Source organism: Danio aesculapii, chromosome 21 (genome assembly GCF_903798145.1).
Source record: "Danio aesculapii chromosome 21, fDanAes4.1, whole genome shotgun sequence".
In the NCBI taxonomy this organism is placed as follows: domain Eukaryota; kingdom Metazoa; phylum Chordata; class Actinopteri; order Cypriniformes; family Danionidae; genus Danio; species Danio aesculapii.
The window spans coordinates 15,299,225-15,320,271 of NC_079455.1; the positions used below are offsets into that span (position 1 = coordinate 15,299,225).

Sequence of the window (21,047 nt, forward strand, 5' to 3'; positions counted from 1 at the left end):
TTGAGCTGCATTTTAACTGCATATAAAATAAAAATGGCACTCTATCCTTTGTAATGGACAATTGGGCCTTATTAATTTCATTTCACATAATATAGGGTAAGCGTAACTTTGGAAAAACCAGTTCAGTGGCCGGTGAGTAAAAAAATTTAAGTCAAACTCTGGTTAAAGATAAAGGAAAAGTAATTGAAATTGAAGACTTCTTAACTTTACAAATGAGCCACATTCAAATCCATCCTGTTTTGTTTTGTATTTTGAAGAGTTCCATACAAAATGAACCATAATTATTAGTACAATGACATATAAGTGAAAAACCTTCCCCATAAATAACTATAAAATGATTTTAAAATACTTCAAATGCATTGATCATAAACAGTCAAAAGCCGAACATTATTTATATCTACAAAGCCCTGCACATGACACACAAACAAAATATATGTATTGTGGCCACAAATTAACTTTCTGATTAACTAATTATATATATATATATATATATATATATATATATATATATATATATATATATATATATATATATATATATATATATATATATATATATATATATATATAGAGAGAGACGTACATTTTCACAGTACGTCTGATCATATTTTTTCTTCTGTAGAAAGTCTTGTTTTTTATTTCGGCTAATATTTTAAGGTCAAAATTATTAGCCCCTTTAAGCAATTTTTTTCGATAGTCTACAAAACAAACCATCGTTATACAATAACTTGCCTAATTACCCTAACTTGCCTAGTTACGCTAATTAACCTAGTTAAGCCTTTAAATGTAACTTTAAGCTGTATAGAAGTCTTGAAAAATATCTAGTCAATTATTATTTACTGTCATCATGGCAAAGATCAAATAAATCAGCTATTAGAAATGAGTTATTAAAACTATTATGATTAGAAATGTGTTAAAAGAAATCTCTCCGTTAAACAGAAATTGGGGGAAAAAAACAGGGGGGCTAATAATTCTGACCTCAAGTGTGTATATATTCTAGTAGCATCAGCACTCTTTCAGCCTCTTTACTCAACCCATGTGTATCCCTCCGCCTGCAGCGAGTGCCAAACCTAGGACTAAACTCACTACAGTTTGATAAATACTGCAGCTGTTGGGCCATATAATGTATTTTTGAGATTTTTCAGGCAAGAATGTAGCTGTTTAAATTGCAAATATGCAGTTCATTTATAAAGATAATGCACGGATGTGGCACTTCCAGCGCATTGGTGGCCCTTTAGCCTCTCTTTCCCCGTGGAACTCCTCAGGTGGGTATTTATTCAGGATGGATGTATGCATAGTGGTCTATTGTGAAATGTAATTCATTTTGGGAATATCTAAAGGCAACATTTGGTTGCATTGATCTGTTTGATTCATTAAATAGATTTGACTGCGATGTTAAGTTTTACAGCTTAATAGTATGTTGAATGATAACATAGTCATTATTGTATAATTTACTAAATACTGACTATTGATATACAGACATATTATAGTGCTACTCATGTGCTATTGCTCATATATACATAGAGTGCTCAGCATAATTGGGTACACCTCATTTTGAAAATGAATATTTGTATTCATTTCTCAGTGAATATAGGCAATGTATTTTTGTGCATTTAAACAAAACAGATTTATTAAACAGATATATTTATTAAAATAATATTTTAGTCACCAAACATATTTAGAAATTGAAAGATAATACAATTAAATTCAAGCAAAATATTGGAAAAAAATACAACCTACAAAATTTCAAATACATTTTTTCATTTTATTTGCTTCCCATGATTTTTCCTCTTTTTTAAAAATTTATATTTAATATTTTACTATAACATAAATTTGGCTGTACTAGTTTTTGGGCCATTATCGTAAGTTATTTTCTTAGATAAGCTCCAGATTTGGCTTCAGTACCGATTAATCTAATGTATATGCACAAATATAATATTGTATAGCTTCCTATTAAAAATATGACTTTAAAAAGATAGATTTGTGAGGGGTGTACTTATATATGCTGAGCACTGTATATATGATGATATAATAATATAATTCTATAAATGATTTAGGGCTCTGTAGATAGCTACAAAACAAAATAAGAATATTGGAGGACATAAAATGAGGTACCAGTGAAACAATTAATAGTTGTGAACACCAAACAATTCTAACAAAGAAATATTTCCTCCATTTTCAAGTTTCACAGATTTAGCACAGTGACAAAGATTCATTCCAGCAACTTCCATTCGATTGTTCAATACAGAACATCCCCTGTTAAAAGAGATGTGTTCTGTGCCATTCAGTGAAAACACCCGTGTTGTCCAAAAACACAAAAGAGGCAGAGGATCAGGGTGATCAGATTGGGCAGCACACACAGACTGTGGGCAAGCACAGATGTGTACACCACTCGTTCATTTAGATTCTGGACAGGACGGAATATTCCAGCCATTGGTTTGTCTGTTCCGAATAATAGCAGCTTATCCATTGATTCCATCTAAAGTAAAAAAAAAAGTACAAAGCCAAGGCAATTAAAGTAAGCAACTCAACTTTACATATAATTTTATGGATTTTGTACTAGACTTTCATACATAGTTTTTTTTTTTATTAACCCTTTAGTACAGAGATGCTCACAAACACAGCATGATGTACTTTGGAATACCCACAATAAATAATCATACAAAAAATGTTAACAAATTGAGAAGGTACTTTCTTGACAATCTTTTAATTGAAGTGGTGTAGTAGATCTTTAAGTCACCAGAGTAACTGAGTTTGCTCTTGAGCTGTGTTGTGGATGAAATAGAGGCTAAACTGTATTTTTTGTCAACAAAAGAGACCGGCATAGATGTATTTTGAAGCTTTAACATGTATGAAAACGCATTGGCATCCTTTCACTCAGCAAAAAATGACAGTACAAAAGAGCAGAGTGATATGACACAATGCATAAATGTGCGTTAACCACTTATTCTCAGCTGTTCAAATGTCTGTTGCCTTATTGCAAACATACACAGTAAATTTCACAATATACACATTAAACTAACAAATGATACATTTAATAAGACCGTATGCCTTTTCAGGGTGGTGCCAGTGCTTGATTTGAGCATTTGGAAAATGTCAGATATTGATTTGGCATTAACTTGTGTGTGGTGAATACCAGGGGCGGACTGGGACAGCATTTTCACCCGGGGGTGGGGGTTGCTGGGGGAAGCGCGATGTTTGTGAAAAGAGAGAAAGATAGAGAATGGCAATGAGTGCAAGTGAAGGCTGTGTGGATTGTGTGCGCGCGCATGACATTAGTCACCATGCGCTAAAATCACGTTTAACTATTGGCCCTCAACAATATTTTCAGCCAATCGGCTTTCTTATGTTTACAATAACTCTCATTGGTTGGTGATTGTTTGCAAGCAGAGAGCAGCGAAAATAAATAATGGCATAGTGGCCAACCTAAATAATATTAGTATTTTCAAAATGGCAATGATCAAAAGAGATCTCGAGAAGCTGGAACTGTGTGAATGGATTAGGATAGCGGAAGACAGAAGCAAAGCGATCTCAAGCCAGAAAACATGCTGCAAAATCTCACGGCAATTCGTAACTTTTTGATTTAGTGACTAATTCGTATGAATTCGTACGATCTAATTTGTACAATTTAGTACGATTTGCTCATCCCCCAATCACGGTTGGGTTTAGAGGTGGGGTTAGGTGCCACGCCTCCTTTTTAAAATCGTACAATTTCGTACGACTGAACTTGTACGAATTAGCCACTAAACTGACAAAACGTAAAATACTTGCGTTTTCTCGTGAGATCAGGCTGAAACATGACAGAAGAGGTAACTGTGGGCTCTTTTTGAAGATTACTTTTTTCACTTGGTTATAGTGAAGTGAACTGAATAGTGATTGTTCATATGATGTATGTTTGTAGCTACATGTTTTTATTATCCATGACTGCCTTATAAAGTTATATGGCACAAAATAATTAAAGATAATTAAAGACCATTCAGAAACGTGATGCTCTTCTTTTTGCACTATCACCGTTTAATCAATTTGTAATCTGTATATCCTGCATTTTGTGTTCTGACAAGCTGTAAACATAGTCTGGTCGCTGCCAAAACTGTTGCTTTTTAGTCTCCCTGGCATTCGCATTTTCAAAATAAGAGTTCCACAAACATAGTATGTTTAATACAAGCTTAGATAAACTTCAAATAAGAGAAGCCAATCTACTAGCCACTAGCCAATCTACCTCGTCCTTGTGCATGCATGTTAATGATTCCATGTGGATTGTCAGAATCTGTGTTTTATTTCAATTGGCCTGTTTTTCACAGGGATTTAACAATGGTATTTAAGGCTCATGGTGTGTCATATTAATGTACTGAACTCTTATTATTCGGCTATACCTACAGTGTAGGTATATCAGATTAATTCTATGGCACCCTTAAGTCTTTAATTTGGTATTTTCGAATTCTATCTTTTGGAGACAATGATTGTATTCGTTGTGCTTTTTGATCTTTAAAATGCTGATGAATTCCAACATTAACAAGCATCTACATTACACACTACATGAAAGATAATATTCAAAAAAGCACAGCAGAGGCACTTCAACTGAGATCTCCAGAGTGACTCCTGATATATTGGAAATTGTTTGCTATTTTGTGTTAATTAAAGCCAAGTGAACATACAAAGATTTCTGAGACTAGTTTGACAAAATCTGATAGATTCCTCTGATCTTAGGCCAAAATCAATAGTGTTTGATCACTATTTCCACCCGTTGGCAGACCAAATGACCACTGAAATACAATTTCATATCAAGTGAGATTTTACCAATGTCAGAGGTTTTGTGTGAATGATGTAAAATTCTGGACAAGTTTGTCCATTAATAACAAGGCTGGATTACTGACAACTAAGATCCCTTGACTTATAAAGGAACACTTATAAAGTTTGACTTATAGCTGGGAACCCATTTGTATAGTCTGACAAACAACAATAACACATTACAATCATTTGATTTATGCAAAAAACTAAACAAAAACAACATGTACCTGCTTTTTGCTTATGCGTATAGTCTGTTGAAAAACCGTCCACAAAACAGCTTCTTCACAGCTTGGTGTGGTCAAGGAGCCTGAGTATCGATAGTACTTTAAGCTATTGATTGGAGGGATGATGTCAGTCAGTTTAAAGTTTTCAACTTCACTGCTGGTATCTTTTGATCAGGAGTCATAAAGCAGAAAAAGAAAGTATGTTGAACATTTACAATTGGATAAAGAATTAGAAATTCAGTTCCAAAAAATGAAAAGTACTCACTTTCATGTCTGACTTTTTTTAAAGCCTCTATGATTCTGTCAAACTTTTGGTTTTGCACTGCAGTCACCTGAAGATGGATGATAAAAGTCCAGGATCATTCAAGTTATTATATAATCAATGGCATATTTTGCCAAAATGGATGCAAAGTTAATGAAGTCTGGTGCTGTTAAACTCAAAAAGACAAAAGGGCAACATTAAAGTAGTCCAATTGGAGACTATTAAAAGATGCTATGATAACATACGAGGTAACGCTGAAAATTATTATACTTATTTCTTTGTAAATCTCTGTACTAGCTCTACATGGCATATTCACTGGATCTCACATCTGTGAATGAAATGAAATTTTGGTTCTTGGGTTTGATAAAATCAGAAACTACATTGCTTTCTGTTTTGGATCACAAACCCTAGCACTTATTCACTTGGATTACATAGAAATTCTTCAAAAACTCGTCATCTGTGATTTGTATGTGTTTAACTTTTGTTTGTAACTTTAAAAGGTAAAAAAAACTACCTTAAAAATAAATTAACTTATTTCAACTAGTTGCCAAGCAGTGACTTCTAATTTTCAAGAGTGTATTTTACTAAAATAAATAAAAGTAGTATAAAAATAAAAAGACCTGCATAGAAAATATTTTTAAAGGTGTTTTAATTAAACTTAAACAAAAATATAATTAAATTAAACATTCACAAATTCAATCTATCTAACTTATTTGAGTAATGCAAGGCAAGGCAGGGCACTTTAAGGGCTTTTCTTTTTAAATATATGAGACAATCTCACAAAGGGTCTCAAAAAAGAAGGCGAGTGCTTCCATCCTTATTGAGTCATTTAGACTTTTGGCAGACTTTTAAGTTAGAAACGATCAGTGCGCTGTTGTTTTTTATATTTATAAACAACCAAAGAATCATCTGTCTTGTCAGTCTAGCATGAGCACTCTAAAATTGCTTATGAAAACAGAAAAAAAACTGTTTTTAATATGAGACAAAAGTCAACTGTACCTCAAAAAAGAAGGCGAGTGCTGCCACCCCTGTAGAGTTTTTTAGTGCCTCTGTCAAGTTGATGTACTCTTCTCTAATGTAAACAATATGCAGCTGAGGGACAAAACACATAATTAATATCTATCTTAGAAACTGTTCATACTTTATTGAGATTAGTTTTTATACATCAGTTCACAACTGGTTTCCAAACACCAATGTAAACAAGTTCTGAAAAAGCTCCACTTTCAGCCACTTCAAGATGTAGTTTGTAACGAATAAGAAACATTGTATGACCCCCCTGACGTGCTCCTTTTGTTGTTATGGTTGCATTAGACACAAATCTTGCATGTGCGTGAGGGTAATGTACTGTTGCTCCTTTTTTTATTTTATTTAGTAACGTAAACCCTGTGTGCGGCATTTTGATTTTAAAGGACAGTTGTACTCATTCCTAGACAAGAAATGCCAGCAGGAGAAATGTCTTTGAACACTTTGTTTATTCTAGGGCACTTCATTTTGCACTGTACACAGACCATTACATATTGAAAATAAATGTAACCTAATTGTGTTCATAGTATAAAAACTCCTATTTAACTCTTAAAAATACCATGACATGTTATTGAAGCATTTGATGTAAACTTTGTGCTCTGAAATAAACTTTAACAATGAAGCCCAATGTTATCAGTCCTGATTCGAACACAAAACCATACTGTTCTGTGTAGTTTTTTAAATCAGGAAAGTGGAAAAAAGTAGATAAAATATGTGATTAAATCACCAGGTATGAACAAGAATGTGTCTCTAATGTCTGCTTGTGATCACGTTGACCAAAATACAACACTTGCAAACAAAGCCATAAAGTAATTTGAAGACAGTAATGGGTCTTCTTGCAAGCACAACTGCCATTCTAGGCAAAAGACTCTCATGCTGCCACAACATTCCAGTGGCACCCTCAGAAAATTTTCTTGGGTGGCCATGAAGAGGCCACACCAAATCTTGGGGTGGCACACAAAAAAAGTAATGAATTCAGTGTAATGTTTTATTTTTGTTTCTTGTTAATGAAATAATGTGGTTTAATTCATTTAATTAATTACTCTTGAAATTACTCATTTTTTTCTTTATAATTCAGCGAGTACATGTGCAATCCAAATAAAAGTCAGTATTTAGTTTAAAAACACTTCCAAATATATATAAATACATTTTCAGTTATTTTTCACATACTTTTTGTACAGCATACAGTATATGCCATGTCTAAAAGTAATGAACATTAATGAATTACTTAATAAAGCAAACAAATGTACAAACTGAACAAAAGGCATTACAAAATACAGACACACTCACTATACAGACCCTAATGATATCATTTATCCATATTCCTTTTTGAGCCACACTATTATTAATACAGCTTCTTCTTGTGATGTAGCCTACCTTAAGGTAAATATTAAATTGCAGTCTATTGAAGGTGTGTGCGTGCTGTCAACGACGGTCGGAGAGGGGGAGGGGCAGTGAATCAGCTATGTCAGTGGCACCAATCAATCAACAATAATTTAGTGGCTGCTATTTACTTATTTATTTATTTATTGAAATATTGTGAATTTACGTAAGTACATTTAAATTAATAATATCAACAGCAAAATTAAATTGGGGTGGCCACAGGGGTGGCTGTGGCCCCTTGGGGCGCCCCTGCAACATTCATTAAGAGACATGTGGGACATTTTGTTTAAATTTTATAAATTGCATAGGCTAAACAAGTTTGGTTTCTTTTTTCTTTCTATTCTGTAACATAACTAAACATGCAACCACTATGCTACAACTGCTGTTGCAAATAACTAATGCATTGCATTATATACCTACACAGAATGCTGGGAGTGGCAGCCTGGCAGATAAGTAAACACATTTTTCAGGTTTGAATTGATTTTGCTGGCTTTTTTCATTTGAAAAGACCAGTGCGCTGTGGTTTTTTATGTTTATTGGCCACCAAAGAACAATCTGTCTGGTCAGTTTAGTACGAGCACTCTAAAATTTGTCTTTCAATTAATTTAATTGGATAACAGAAAAATAAACACAAATGATGTTGGGTGCTTTCCAGCCCAGAGTTGACTTCGCAACTTTAGGCACTCTTGAAACACTCTTGCAAAAAACGTGAGACACTGCCAATAGAGAACAAGTTTAAAAAGTCTCTCCCTGCAAAAAAAAAAAAAATGTTTGTTTTTTTTTATATTGGTGTCTAATACAATGATAAGTTGTTAATTTAAGCACAATAATTGCAAACGAATTTCCAGTAACATTCTAAAAATAATAAATTATATCCCTCTCCATTTTGCTGCCCCATCTGTGTTCCTGCCCTAGGCAGATGTCTGGTTGACCTATATGCACACACACCAGCCCTTATAATTTTTTTTGACTGTGATGGATTCTCACCTCCATGGGATAACGCTCCCCATCCACAGAGTGCTCTGAGCCCTGACTGCCATTTTCTCCCCAGTGCAGGTGAAACTGGACGGCCTTGTATTTGCCTTTCAGACCTCCGCCACTGAGATGTGTAGATGGAGGAAGTGTGAAGTGAGCTGGGAAGAAGCACATAATATAATAGTATTTTTAATATTTAAAAATACAATATTACAGTATTTAAGACAACATATAAGTGATCACAAGCAGTACGACTTAAAATTTAAGTATATTGTATGCGGATGTACATTTCCTACTGTAAATACGAATATCAATATTAATTGAGAGCTTAATTAAGATTAAATTGCTCAATGTTTAGCCAATTTTCTAAAGATTTCGTTTTTTCGATTCCAAGTAGTTGTGTCTGAGCCAGATATTGTCCTATCATAACAAATTATAGTCCAGAAAGCTTATATATAAGTTTTAGCAAATGCATAAATCTCAATTTACAAAAATGTATACTTATGAATGGTTTTGTGGTCCAGGATCACATATCTCTTTTATATTGTACTGTAATTCATATATATTCATATATATATATATATATATATATATATATATATATATATATATATATATATATATATATATATATATATATATATATATATATATATATAAAAGAATATAAAAAATATTTATTCCAAACATAAAATAAATGGTAACAGGCTACATTTATTTTTGTTTATTTCACCTGAATGTCCATGATTTTCCACTCTCATATTGAAAGCATCCATATGACCATCAAAGATAAAACTGGTCAGTTTTGGGTCATACTTCACTCTGCTTGTGATGATGTTGATGGGTGATTGTTTTTGACCTCCACAATTAGTATAATTTATTTTCCACTCTGAAGGCCCTGGAACAAAACAGTTATAAAGCACACTGCATGGTCTCAACATAAGCATTGGACTGAATGAGAAACTTTCAACGAGGACTTTGATTTAGCGATGACTATGCAAAAACTTGAGTGTAGGGACAAACTATCGTGTGTGTTTGTTCTCACCTTCACATGTGTGGTTACAGGATAGCTGGCTCTGGTAGCACCACTCACCTGGAACAGAGAAAACAACCTGATGTAACTGGATCTATGGAGCGCCGCTGGAAAGTATTCTCATCCGTGACTCCAAGCCAAGGTTCAGAGCGGTCTTATGAACTAGTTATGATGGTGGTCATTAACCAACAAATTTGTTTATTTTGAGGCCATAGAAAGCCTTTGATTTACAAAGTTATTCCTTATAATTAGTGAGCCATCTAACTGAGTCTCTCGCTTGATCTCAAGGTTTGAAAGAGTGGAGAACATGTGCTTGAATGTAATGGAACTTTATGACCCACCGTCCACTTGTGCACCAGTGAGACCTTTCATCCCATTCAGCTTGCACAGAAAGGAAAATTCTGTCATGGTTTACTCACCTCCGTTTTTTTAAAGACCCCAATGACTTTTTTGGTATGGAAAAAAACTACTGAAATCAGCCATACAGGACCAGACACTACATTCTTACTGAAATGTCCCTTTATAAATAGATTTTCCCTTTTATGTAAAAGTAAAATGTACGTATCCTTGTTTAAGCCACTGAATAAAAAAAGATTCTGGGATTTCGTTTTAATCTCAGAAATATGTTTATAACGTGTCTTGCATTTTAAAGAGGCTATTTACACAACTTAAAACTGAATAATATTTGTATTTTAGTCATTCATTTACATGAAAATGGCTTTTAAGATGTCTAAAAAATGCAATCTTTCGAAAAATGTGTTTGAAATGGTGCAATTATTATCACTAATGTGTAAACGACAAGAAAAATAAATGTAGTTAAAAATTGCAACATCATTTATGTGTATTGCATGTTCAGATTTGAGTCTTTCATAAATATAAAATATTCAAATGTGTTCCTGCAATCAGAATTACTAGTCGGAATTATAAAAAAGCTTATAATCTCACATCTGCCACAAATCAAAGTCAGAACTGCAAGATGCAAACTCAGAATAGTTAGATACAAACTCATGAATACATGTCTGCATCTGTTCTGTAGATAATGGTGTACTTTAATGAAGTCCATATAAACTATATGAACAAGGTGACCCTCTGTTAAAAAATAACCTATCTGTATTTAGTCACCCAAGATGCATTGCGCTACAGGCAAGACTATCAAGTCACTGAGCAAAATCACTGACTATCAAAGCAAATTTTCCTTGCAGCTTGATCTTGACATGTGCAAGCATTATTTTGAAATCTTTAATTAATCATTCATTTTTATTTTTACCAGTAGCCCAGAAAATCCCAGCTGTTGCCCAAGTACATATTTAAGTACAGCTTTTTGTAGCACAATTAATTTTTTAAATATACACATTCCCATACCTTAATTCCTATTATAGCTATTATGAAAGCTCTGTTTTGCTAGTCAGAGCTAATGCTAATGCAAACTATGAAGCTGTACATGGTGTCCTAAAGTTCAAAAGCAAACAGAGCATATGGACGCAAAAACTAAACTATTTTGAATACTTTTGCAACTACATTCTGCACAGAGGACAAGGAGCATGTTGGAGAAGGCTGTAAATCAACTAAAATTCAGTTGAAATGGGAGTTTTTCCAGTGTTGTACAAACAATACAAACATTAACAGCATTTTTCCCACAGTGATTAAGCAATCGTAGGTCAACAGCTCTCAATCAGTGGACAGGACTTTCATGCCACAATCCTATGTGCAATATGAGATAAATACTAGGTTTTGGTAGCAGTATATCTTTTTTTTTATTAGCAGTCAAACTCTTGTAACCCTGCTGGAAAGAAAAGCTTAAACCTGCCTGAGCTGAAGGCTACTGCTGGTTTGCCAGGCTGTTTTTTAGAGAGGTTTTGACCACCTCTTGGCTGGTCAGGTTGGTCTTAGCTCATCAAGCTTTATTATATTATTTTCTGCAGGGATGTGTAGCCTATTAACTTGGGTGTTCAAGATTTTATTTGTAGAACTTGAGAGCACAAATTGTATGTTGTAGTCTATAGGCTGCCACCTCTGCATATTTGGCTCATTTGGACATTTACAGAAATTACTTCATATTCGGCACAGCTAGTTTTATCGCATTATTAGAAACAAGTGTGAACCCTTTTGAGTTATGTGTGAACAGGCCCGTAACCAGGAGGGGTTTGGGTGGTTCGAAAGATCCACCCTCACCGACAAAGGTCCAGAATTTGTCCCATACATGAGCTCATTTTATTTTGACTGCTGTGCCATCATATATTGTAAAAATAACCCATCGAAAAAGACCAAGCAGAATCCCCTGTTGACTGTCACTTTGGCATAATTTCAGCTAATTAGTTTTGTTCAATGCAAACTTATTTTTCATTAAAAGAAAACAGACAATATGACGTTAGAGGAGTCATCTTTCACTTCTGACCTACTGTATTGATGTAAATAGGCCTTACAAGCATCCTTTATTCTAAATAGTGAAGCTTATTCTTGAAACAAAAACATGACCAATAAAAATGTGTGAAGCCCATATTAAAATTAATTTGAATGCTAATTTGGCTATTGTTGTTATCCGTGAATTTTGAAAGGTGCTCTTTTTTCCAAGAGAAGCTAGACAAATAGTCAACTCTACATACTTACATGATTATTATTTAATTATTATTATTATTATTATTATTATTATTATTATTATGTTTTAATTGTTCAACATTCAAATGACCAAATTCTGACTGAGGAAAGTTGAATATTCTGGCCAGTTTGTTATTTGCGTAATAAATGACAACAGTTTTAATTAAAACTTTAACAGATTACTATTTTTTTCTAATGATATATGATCTAATAAGTTTGTATTTTAAAAATAAGCATTTTTTTTCATATTTCTTTATTGTAAATCTTTAGGAAATATTTTTGGTACATCAAAAACTGTGCTTAGGATGACCATTCAACAATAATCTAGCTAAAAATACTGCTTAAAATGTCACTAAAATGCAGCATTTAAATCTCATAATTAAACTGAAAATGAGATGAATTGAGAAAAAAGAACCACCCCTTTCACCAAGCTGGCTACGGGCCTGGTGAAGGATGACAAATGTGTCATTTTGCTGCTCGTGTCACCGTTTTGCAACGATGCAAATTGTGTTTAAGTGAGATAGAATAGTATGTTTAGCGTGAAATTTAATAATAGTTCGGTGGCTAATTGTCTGAACTAGTTTTGGTGAAAGAGTTTCTACATTTCCAAATCAAAACTTTGCAAATAATTGGCTCTATTAAATTATTGCGTCCCTTTTGCGCATGTCAGTTTCACGGGATCGCGCTCGCTCCCTGTTCCGCGCGTTCACCTGTTGCAGTAGTTTCTCCGAGCAGATCCCTGTAACTTCGCCATTTACAAAAAAACAAAACAAAAACAAAACAAACTTCGCCATCCACTTTCACTTTTGCTATTAACAGACCGTACTATTCGATAATGGAAAATTTTCTTCAGTTTCTAGAAGACACATGGTAAAGAGATGATGGTTGTGTTTGCGCCATACAGGTACGAATCAAACTGCATCTTTATTTCTATCTGACGTCGGCTACATCTAGATTTTTTTTACCATATGAATAGTTGATATTACCAATTGTCTATATACTATACTATACTATACTATACTATACTATACTATACTATACTATACTATACTATACTATACTGGGCGACATGGTGGCTCAGTGGTTAGCGCTGTCGCCTCACAGCAAGAAGGTCGAGTCCCGGCTAGGTCAGTTGGCGCTTCTGTGTGGAGTTTGCATGTTCTCCTGTTTGCGTGCATTTCCTCTGGGTGCTCCGGTTTTCCCCACAGCCATTGTATTGGCGAATTGAATAAACCAAATTAGCTGTAGTGTGTGGGTGTGTGAATGAGTGTATGGATGTTTCCCAATACTGGCTTGCAGCTGGAAGGGAATCTGCTGTGTAAAACTTATTCTGAATAAGTTGATGGTTCATTCTGCTGTGGCGACGAATAAATAAATGGAATAAGATGAATAAAGGGACTAAGCTGGAGGAAAATTAATGAACTATACTGTTATTTTTTCCTTTACAATTTTCATTTTACCATAGATCTATGGATAGGCTTATTCACTTTTTACGTTTATTTACCGTTAACGAAATATGTCCATTTTGTGACGATGTGCACTTTGTAGGGAATGAAAAATACCAAGCATTTTCACTTATGATCTCATTAAACATTTGGACTCGAGTGAATATTGAGGATAGAAATTAAAACTAGAACTGGATTACTATGAATATTAAGATGATATGTAATTAACTGTTTACAGCGTGTTTATGGCGATGCCAATTTAAGTGTCAATAATGATTAAAGTTTCTTAAAGTTTCTCATATTCGATAAGGTGGAGGTGTACATCACATCCATACAATGTAATGGAAATCTATTTAATAAATTATCACATTTATACAACAGAACTTAGTGATTAATATGTGCATTTTAGGTGACAAACTGTCTTAATAACTCATAATCTGAAAGCTTGGAATCAGAGTACACCGTGGTTCAATTTGAACACCTAAAATTAACAATTGGACAAATGTAAAATTTCAGTGAATCATTTTGATTAATTCATTTAGAAAAGGACCAGGTTATAAGAATAATTTGTCAGTTGCATTGTAGCATACAGTTAGACCAGTCTAAACAAAATGAGAGTACAAACAAAGAGACTATCTATATTGTTAGCTGTCCTTAATACTATATTATATTATTTTTTTGTTGTGACTTGGATCCCTGATTGAATATTACAAATAATTGAACAGAAATTGATGACTGGTCTCAGTAAAAGCCTAATAACATTAGCCATATTCTGATTAGCATTACCTGATGAACTCTAGTCATGTGTTATAATTGCAGAAGCTGTCTGATCTTAATCCCATGCAAATCGGCCATCTCTGTCATTTTTAAACTAAAAATTTCAACATAGCACTTCTGTTATAATATTAGTCTCATGCAAATTGGTATATCTGTGATTTGTTCAGGATTTGACAGGGTTGTAAATCAATTTCTAAATTTGGATAATGCAAATCCCCTGCAATTAGGACTTAATACTGTCCCGTGTCCACATATTAGGGGATGATTTCATATCATTTCACTTTATTAAGTAACGAATATATGTAAAGTCTTTAAGCGTTGTTGCCTTCTACTTTAAATTCCCAAGCTCTTTAAATATGGATTCTGATTGGGCATCAGACTTTATCATTATTAGACCTTATCATTTATCAGCTGGAGAAAAACTATTATGAACATGATTCCAGTTATAATGTTTGTCTGTAGTGTTATCATTATAGCTGTAGTGTTTTATGCTTTAATATTGATATGTGAATTTATGATCTTTAGTATTGTTATTATTATACATTAGTTATAATTCTTGGCATAAACAAGCCTTAATGTTACAAATTAACTAAAATTTTGTTGAATTTTAATGAATTTACAGGATAACATTCACTTAAGAAATAAGATAATAGAATATTTTTCTATAAGAGATATAAAGCAGTTGTAGTTATTTGATTAGGTACATTTTCACCATTTTCTGTTTTGCTTAGAGCAGCCTTTCTGACAGCTGTAGATAGATAGATAGATAGATAGATAGATAGATAGATAGATAGATAGATAGATAGATAGATAGATAGATAGATAGATAGATAGATAAATAGATAGATAGATAGATAGATAGATAGATAAATAGATAGATAGATAGATAGATAGATAGATAGATAGATAGATAGATAGATAGATAGATAGATAGATAGATAGATACATAGATACATAGATAGATAGATACATAGATACATAGATAGATAGATACATAGATACATAGATAGATAGATAGATAGATACATACATACATACATACATACATACATACATACATACATACATACATACATAGCTTGTACCTTACCTGAGCAGAGCTTCAGAGCCAGCAGAACAGATGAGAGGGAGAGAATAGCCTTCATATCTACAATACCGAAACAAATCTCTCTGCCTTCTGACAGGAATCATTTTATACACTCAGGGAAAAGAAGGGAGGGAGATGGAGAGAAGGTTTTACAGGTAAAAGGGGAAATGACAGGTGTAGGACAGCCAACAAGGGCATTTAATGAGGACATTTAACAACCTACAGCTAGCTGAACCCAGTGAAGTTTTCCTTGAACTTTGGCTAGTTTGGCGAGTTTGCTATCATACCGCCTGCAGAAGGCGCTATTACCAAACAAAAACTGTAGTAGTTGCTAACTTGCTAACAGAAATTTTTAATGATTACTATTCCTGTTGTAGGGCATGTTGTGTGTAAAATTTGCCATTGACACATAGATTGTTCAAACCCTCTGCAAATTCATTCAAATATGAATGCTAGCTGTCTGTACGCAACATACATCCATAGGGGGAACATTTCAATCACTTCAGGTGACTGTGTGACTAATTAAGCACATGGTGTGTCGGGACATGTTTGAACGTTTTGACTCAAGTGACTCTTTTGAGAATGATAAATGGTGTACAACAAGGCTGCCTGTCTTGTTAACCATGTCTTGTTGCTTTGACACTGAAATCAGTTAGCAAGAGAAAAGCGTCTAATTAGAGATAAGGGAAAACAACAATGCTGCTATCATAAATCACCCAAGCCCTTTTCCGACACAACGAACGCACCCCATCGCTCTCTCTATCCTCGCCACATGCGATGCCGTCTTGGGCTTTTAAAGACATGAAGACTGCGCTGTAAATTAAATTAATGTTAGCCTGCTCTCAATCATTCATCATTCCAATAAAATGACTGGAGCTGTTGTACTGCGTCGTTAAAAATGAGAAACCTATTAAAAAGTCATTAAAGTCAACTCAGCATGAAGGTCTGCCCTGTTGAGCTTTAGCCAAGATGGAATGGATCCATTTTATGGACATCGCATTGCACAGTCGTGCGATTACGAGAGAATGAAGTGGAAGGTAAACAGTTGGAGGCAAACTGACGGGGGAGAATCAGAGAAAGCACTTAAATGTACTGTAGTGGCCCCTGGTAACAGCCCACTGTGAACTGGACCATAATGCTTCACTGACTTGTGACTCATTGTTGTGAATCATTATCTATTCAATTTTACAGTACGGGGCATGAGATTCAGTATTTTTGTGTTTTACATAACTGAACTTTATAAAAACTGATTGTTTTGGACTTTTTAACAGTTTCTGACACCACTATAAAAAATGTTTTTGTTTTAATGATAACCTATGAACAAAGAGTCAACCAGGCATTAAGATACCAGCTAAGAGGTTCAATATGGAGACAAAGGGATCATTAAGTCCAAAATGAAATGTCATTGGTAACTGCCAGCGCACAATTTGAGCTCACACTTGAAAATTATGTAATGTAATGTAATGTGTGTATTTATAGTGTATATGGCCAAGAGCTTCACGATCATGAGGGGGTTTTCTCCACACCACCACCAGTGTGCAGCATCCACTTGAATAATACAACGGCAGCCACAGGACAATGGTGCCAGTGTGCTCACCAAACACCAGCTATAGGTGGAGTGGAGAGACAGTGATGGAGCCAATTTGGTGGATGGGGATGATTGGGAGGCCATGATGGGTAAGAGCAGATGGAGGAAATTTGGCAAGGAAACCGGGAATACACCCCTACTCTTTACGAGAAGTGCCATGGGAAAATACCACAGAGAGTCAGAACCTCGGTTTAATGTCTTATCCAAAAGCTAGTGCTCATTGACAGTATAGTCACTTTATTGGGGCATTAGGACTAGGAATGGGACGATAACTGTTTTCAGGGTATACCGCAGTTTGGAAAAGTCAAGGTTTTAAAACCGCCAAAATGTTTTGTAATACCGTTTCTACGGTATATGTAAGATTATTTTTTACGTTTTTTTTTTTCTTTTTAGTACAACATTATCTCCAGCAGAAAAGATATCCAAAGATGCTGTTTTAAATTGTAAAGAAATCTGTGTTTTAAAGACAACAAAAGTCAATGATTCATTTGAATTATGTTACGGAGATAAGATACGGGGGAAGGATCCAAATGCAGGTAAAAAGTTTATTTGACACAGTCAAAATAACTAGACAGGACAGGGAAAAATGAGTGAGAGAACGAGGGGTAAGGGTGGTAGCAACCGGGAGACAGACAGACGATAATCAGGTCCAGCAGACACTCCTCACAGTCCTGAACACAGACAGACATACATGAGCAAACACAACGAACTGACAAGGAAACATAGAACTGTTGCCCAGATATAGACCCACAAATGAACCTCAGCTGTCGAGCTAATCAAAACAGCTGAGTATCGGCATGACACGTGACTATAACAAATACACGTAGACAACCAAAACAAAACAAACCCACGTGACAAAACAGACGCTCCGGAAAGCGCACAAACCTGCAATCGTGACAGTACCCTTCCTCTTAAGAGCACCTCCTGGTGCTCCCAGAAGAGCTTACCTGGCGATTGTAATCATCGATAAGAGAGTGATCCAATATGTCCCTAGCAGGAACCCAACTTCTCTCCTCTGGACCGTAACCTTCCCAGTCCACCAAGTACTGAAATCCTCGCTCCCTCCGTCTCGAATCCAGAATGCGCTTAACCGAATAAACGGTCTCCCCATCTACGAGACGCGGCGGGGGAGGGACCGGTGTGGGCGGATTAATGGCCGCATGAAAAACGGGCTTTAATTTGGAAACATGAAACACGGGATGTATTCTCCTGTACGTTGGAGGAAGTTTGAGGCGGACTGCCACCGGACTAATGATCTTGATGACAGTGAACGGGCCAATAAATTTAGGTGCAAGTTTATTACATACAAGGGAATATTCTTGGTTGAAAGCCACACTTTTTGACCGATGACGTAAACGGGAGGCTTAGACCGGTGGCGATCGGCTTTAGCCTTGGTGCGCGCACCCACTTGGAGGAGGGTCTGTCTGGCCCTGTTCCAAGTGCGTCGACACCTCTGGACAAAGGCGTGGGCGGAGGGGACCGCGACTTCGGATTCCAGACTGGGAAAAGCTGGTGGCTGGTAACCTAAACTACACTGAAACGGAGAGAGGCCCGTGGCAGACACTGGTAATGAATTGTGTGCGTACTCCACCCAAGGGAGTTGCTGACTCCAAGAGGTGGGATTCTGGGAAACCAAACAACGTAACATGCGCTCGAGATCTTGGTTGGCCCTTTCGGTCTGTCCGTTACTCTGAGGATGGAAACCAGAAGAAAGACTTACAGTCGCCCCCAATAACCGACAAAATTCTCTCCAAAATTTAGAGACAAACTGAGGCCCCCTGTCAGAAACCACGTCCGTCGGGAGGCCATGAATGCGAAAGACGTGATTTATGACAGCATCCGCTGTCTCTCTGGCTGAGGGTAATTTGGGCAGAGGAATAAAATGAGTGGCCTTCGAGAACCGGTCCACTACGGTCAAAACAGCCGTATTGCCACCAGATGGCGGGAGACCTGTGACAAAACCTAGCGAAATGTGCGACCAGGGTCTCGAAGGCACTGACAGAGGATGAAGGAGTCCAGCGGGAGGTCGATTAGAAGTCTTAGAAACAGCACAAACAGAACAGGCCAAAACAAACTCACGTATGTCCCGTGCCATAGCTGGCCACCAGAATCGCTGTTTAACCAAAAATATAGTACGACTCACCCCAGGATGACAAGCCACTTTGGAGGAATGCCCCCATCGAATGACGTCAGACCGAATCTCCTCCGGCACAAACAAGCGGCTGGGTGGGCATCCGGCCGGGGGCGTTACCCCATCCAGGGCTGTGCGAACCCTGCTCTCGATTTCCCATGTTACCACAGAAATACAAATCTTCTGAGGAACGATGGGTTCAAGAGTCGTATTGCGCTCGGAAAAATCAAAAAGACGGGATAACGCATCGGGTTTGATGTTTTTAGAACCCGGTCGATAAGAGATGGTAAAGTCAAAACGTCCGAAAAATAATGCCCACCGAGCCTGCCTGGAGCTAAGTCGTTTGGCGGACTTGATGTATTCAAGGTTCTTATGGTCGGTCCAAACGATAAAGGGAACCCCCGAACCCTCCAACCAATGACGCCACTCCTCCAAAGCGAGTTTGACAGCCAACAACTCCCTATTACCAATGTCGTAGTTACGTTCTGCGGGAGATAATTGGTGTGAAAAAAACGCGCAAGGATGAATTCTGTCGTCCGAGGATGCACGCTGGGACAGGATAGCGCCCACCCCCACCTCTGACGCATCAACCTCCACCACAAACTGCCGGGAGGGATCAGGAGTCACCAGAATGGGGGCTGAAACAAAGCGGCCCTTTAATTTTGTGAATGCAGCCTGTGCTGCACTCGACCACCTGAAGGGAGTCTTGGAGGAGGTTAAGGACGTCAGAGGGGCGGCGAGCTGGCTGAAATTGCGAATAAAACGCCGGTAAAAATTGGCGAAGCCCAGAAATCTCTGCAGGGCCTTACAAGACTCCGGAATTGGCCAATTCACCACAGCCTGAATTTTCTCTGGATCCATGCGCACCCCCTCGACCGACACAATGTGTCCTAGAAATGGAACAGACTGTGCATGGAACACGCATTTCTCCGCCTTGACAAAAAGCCCATTCTCTAGCAGCCTCTGAAGCACTCGCCTGACGTGCTGCACATGTTCCTGGAGAGAACGGGAAAAAATCAGAATGTCATCCAGGCAGACATAAATAAACTGATCTATCATATCTCGCAACACATCATTAACGAGTGCTTGGAAAACTGCGGGGGCGTTGGAAAGTCCAAAAGGGAGAACACAATATTTAAAATGACCCCTGGGGGTATTAAATGCAGTTTTCCATTCATGACCCTGCTTAATGCGAACCAAATGATATGCGTTGCGGAGATCTAATTTCGTGAAAAAAGATGCCCCTTGCAGACGCTCGAATGCTGAAGACATCAGCGGCAAAGGATATGTATTCTTCACCGTGATGTTGTTCAGCCCTCGATAATCAATGCAAGGTCGAAGAGACCCATCTTTCTTTTTCACGAAAAAGAACCCCGCCCCCGCCGGTGAAGAAGAAGGGCGAATGATCTTAGCCGCTAGAGAATCAGAAATGTATTTCTCCATGGCCTCCCTCTCAGGAATGGAAAGAGAGTATAACTTGCCTTTAGGTGGAGATGTACCTGGCAACAAATCTATAGCACAGTCATAGGGACGATGAGGAGGCAGAGAAGCAGCCCGAGACTTACTGAACACTCTCTTCAGGTCAAGGTACTCACTGGGCACGTTTGACAGGTCCATGCGCTCCTCCTGAAACACAGAACAAGACACAGCAGAACGAGCAGACGAAAGACAACACTCATGACAGTTCTCACTCCACGAAAATATTGAATTCAGGCCCCAATTGATATGAGGTTTAT

At 36.6% G+C, this 21,047-nt stretch overlaps 1 protein-coding gene across 1 annotated transcript; it reads right to left on the minus strand.

Moving 5' to 3' along the window:
* Nucleotides 1-962: 962 nt before the first annotated feature.
* Nucleotides 963-15,690, minus strand: ca4c (carbonic anhydrase IV c). Its single transcript, XM_056446515.1, has 8 exons — nucleotides 15,596-15,690; nucleotides 9,701-9,748; nucleotides 9,389-9,553; nucleotides 8,668-8,813; nucleotides 6,274-6,366; nucleotides 5,278-5,344; nucleotides 5,016-5,176; nucleotides 963-2,479 (listed from the first exon to the last, which is right to left on the minus strand). Exons 1-8 carry the CDS (start codon nucleotides 15,648-15,650, stop codon nucleotides 2,285-2,287), a joined length of 930 nt encoding a protein of 309 aa, XP_056302490.1. The 5' UTR covers nucleotides 15,651-15,690; the 3' UTR covers nucleotides 963-2,284.
* Nucleotides 15,691-21,047: the final 5,357 nt, after the last annotated feature.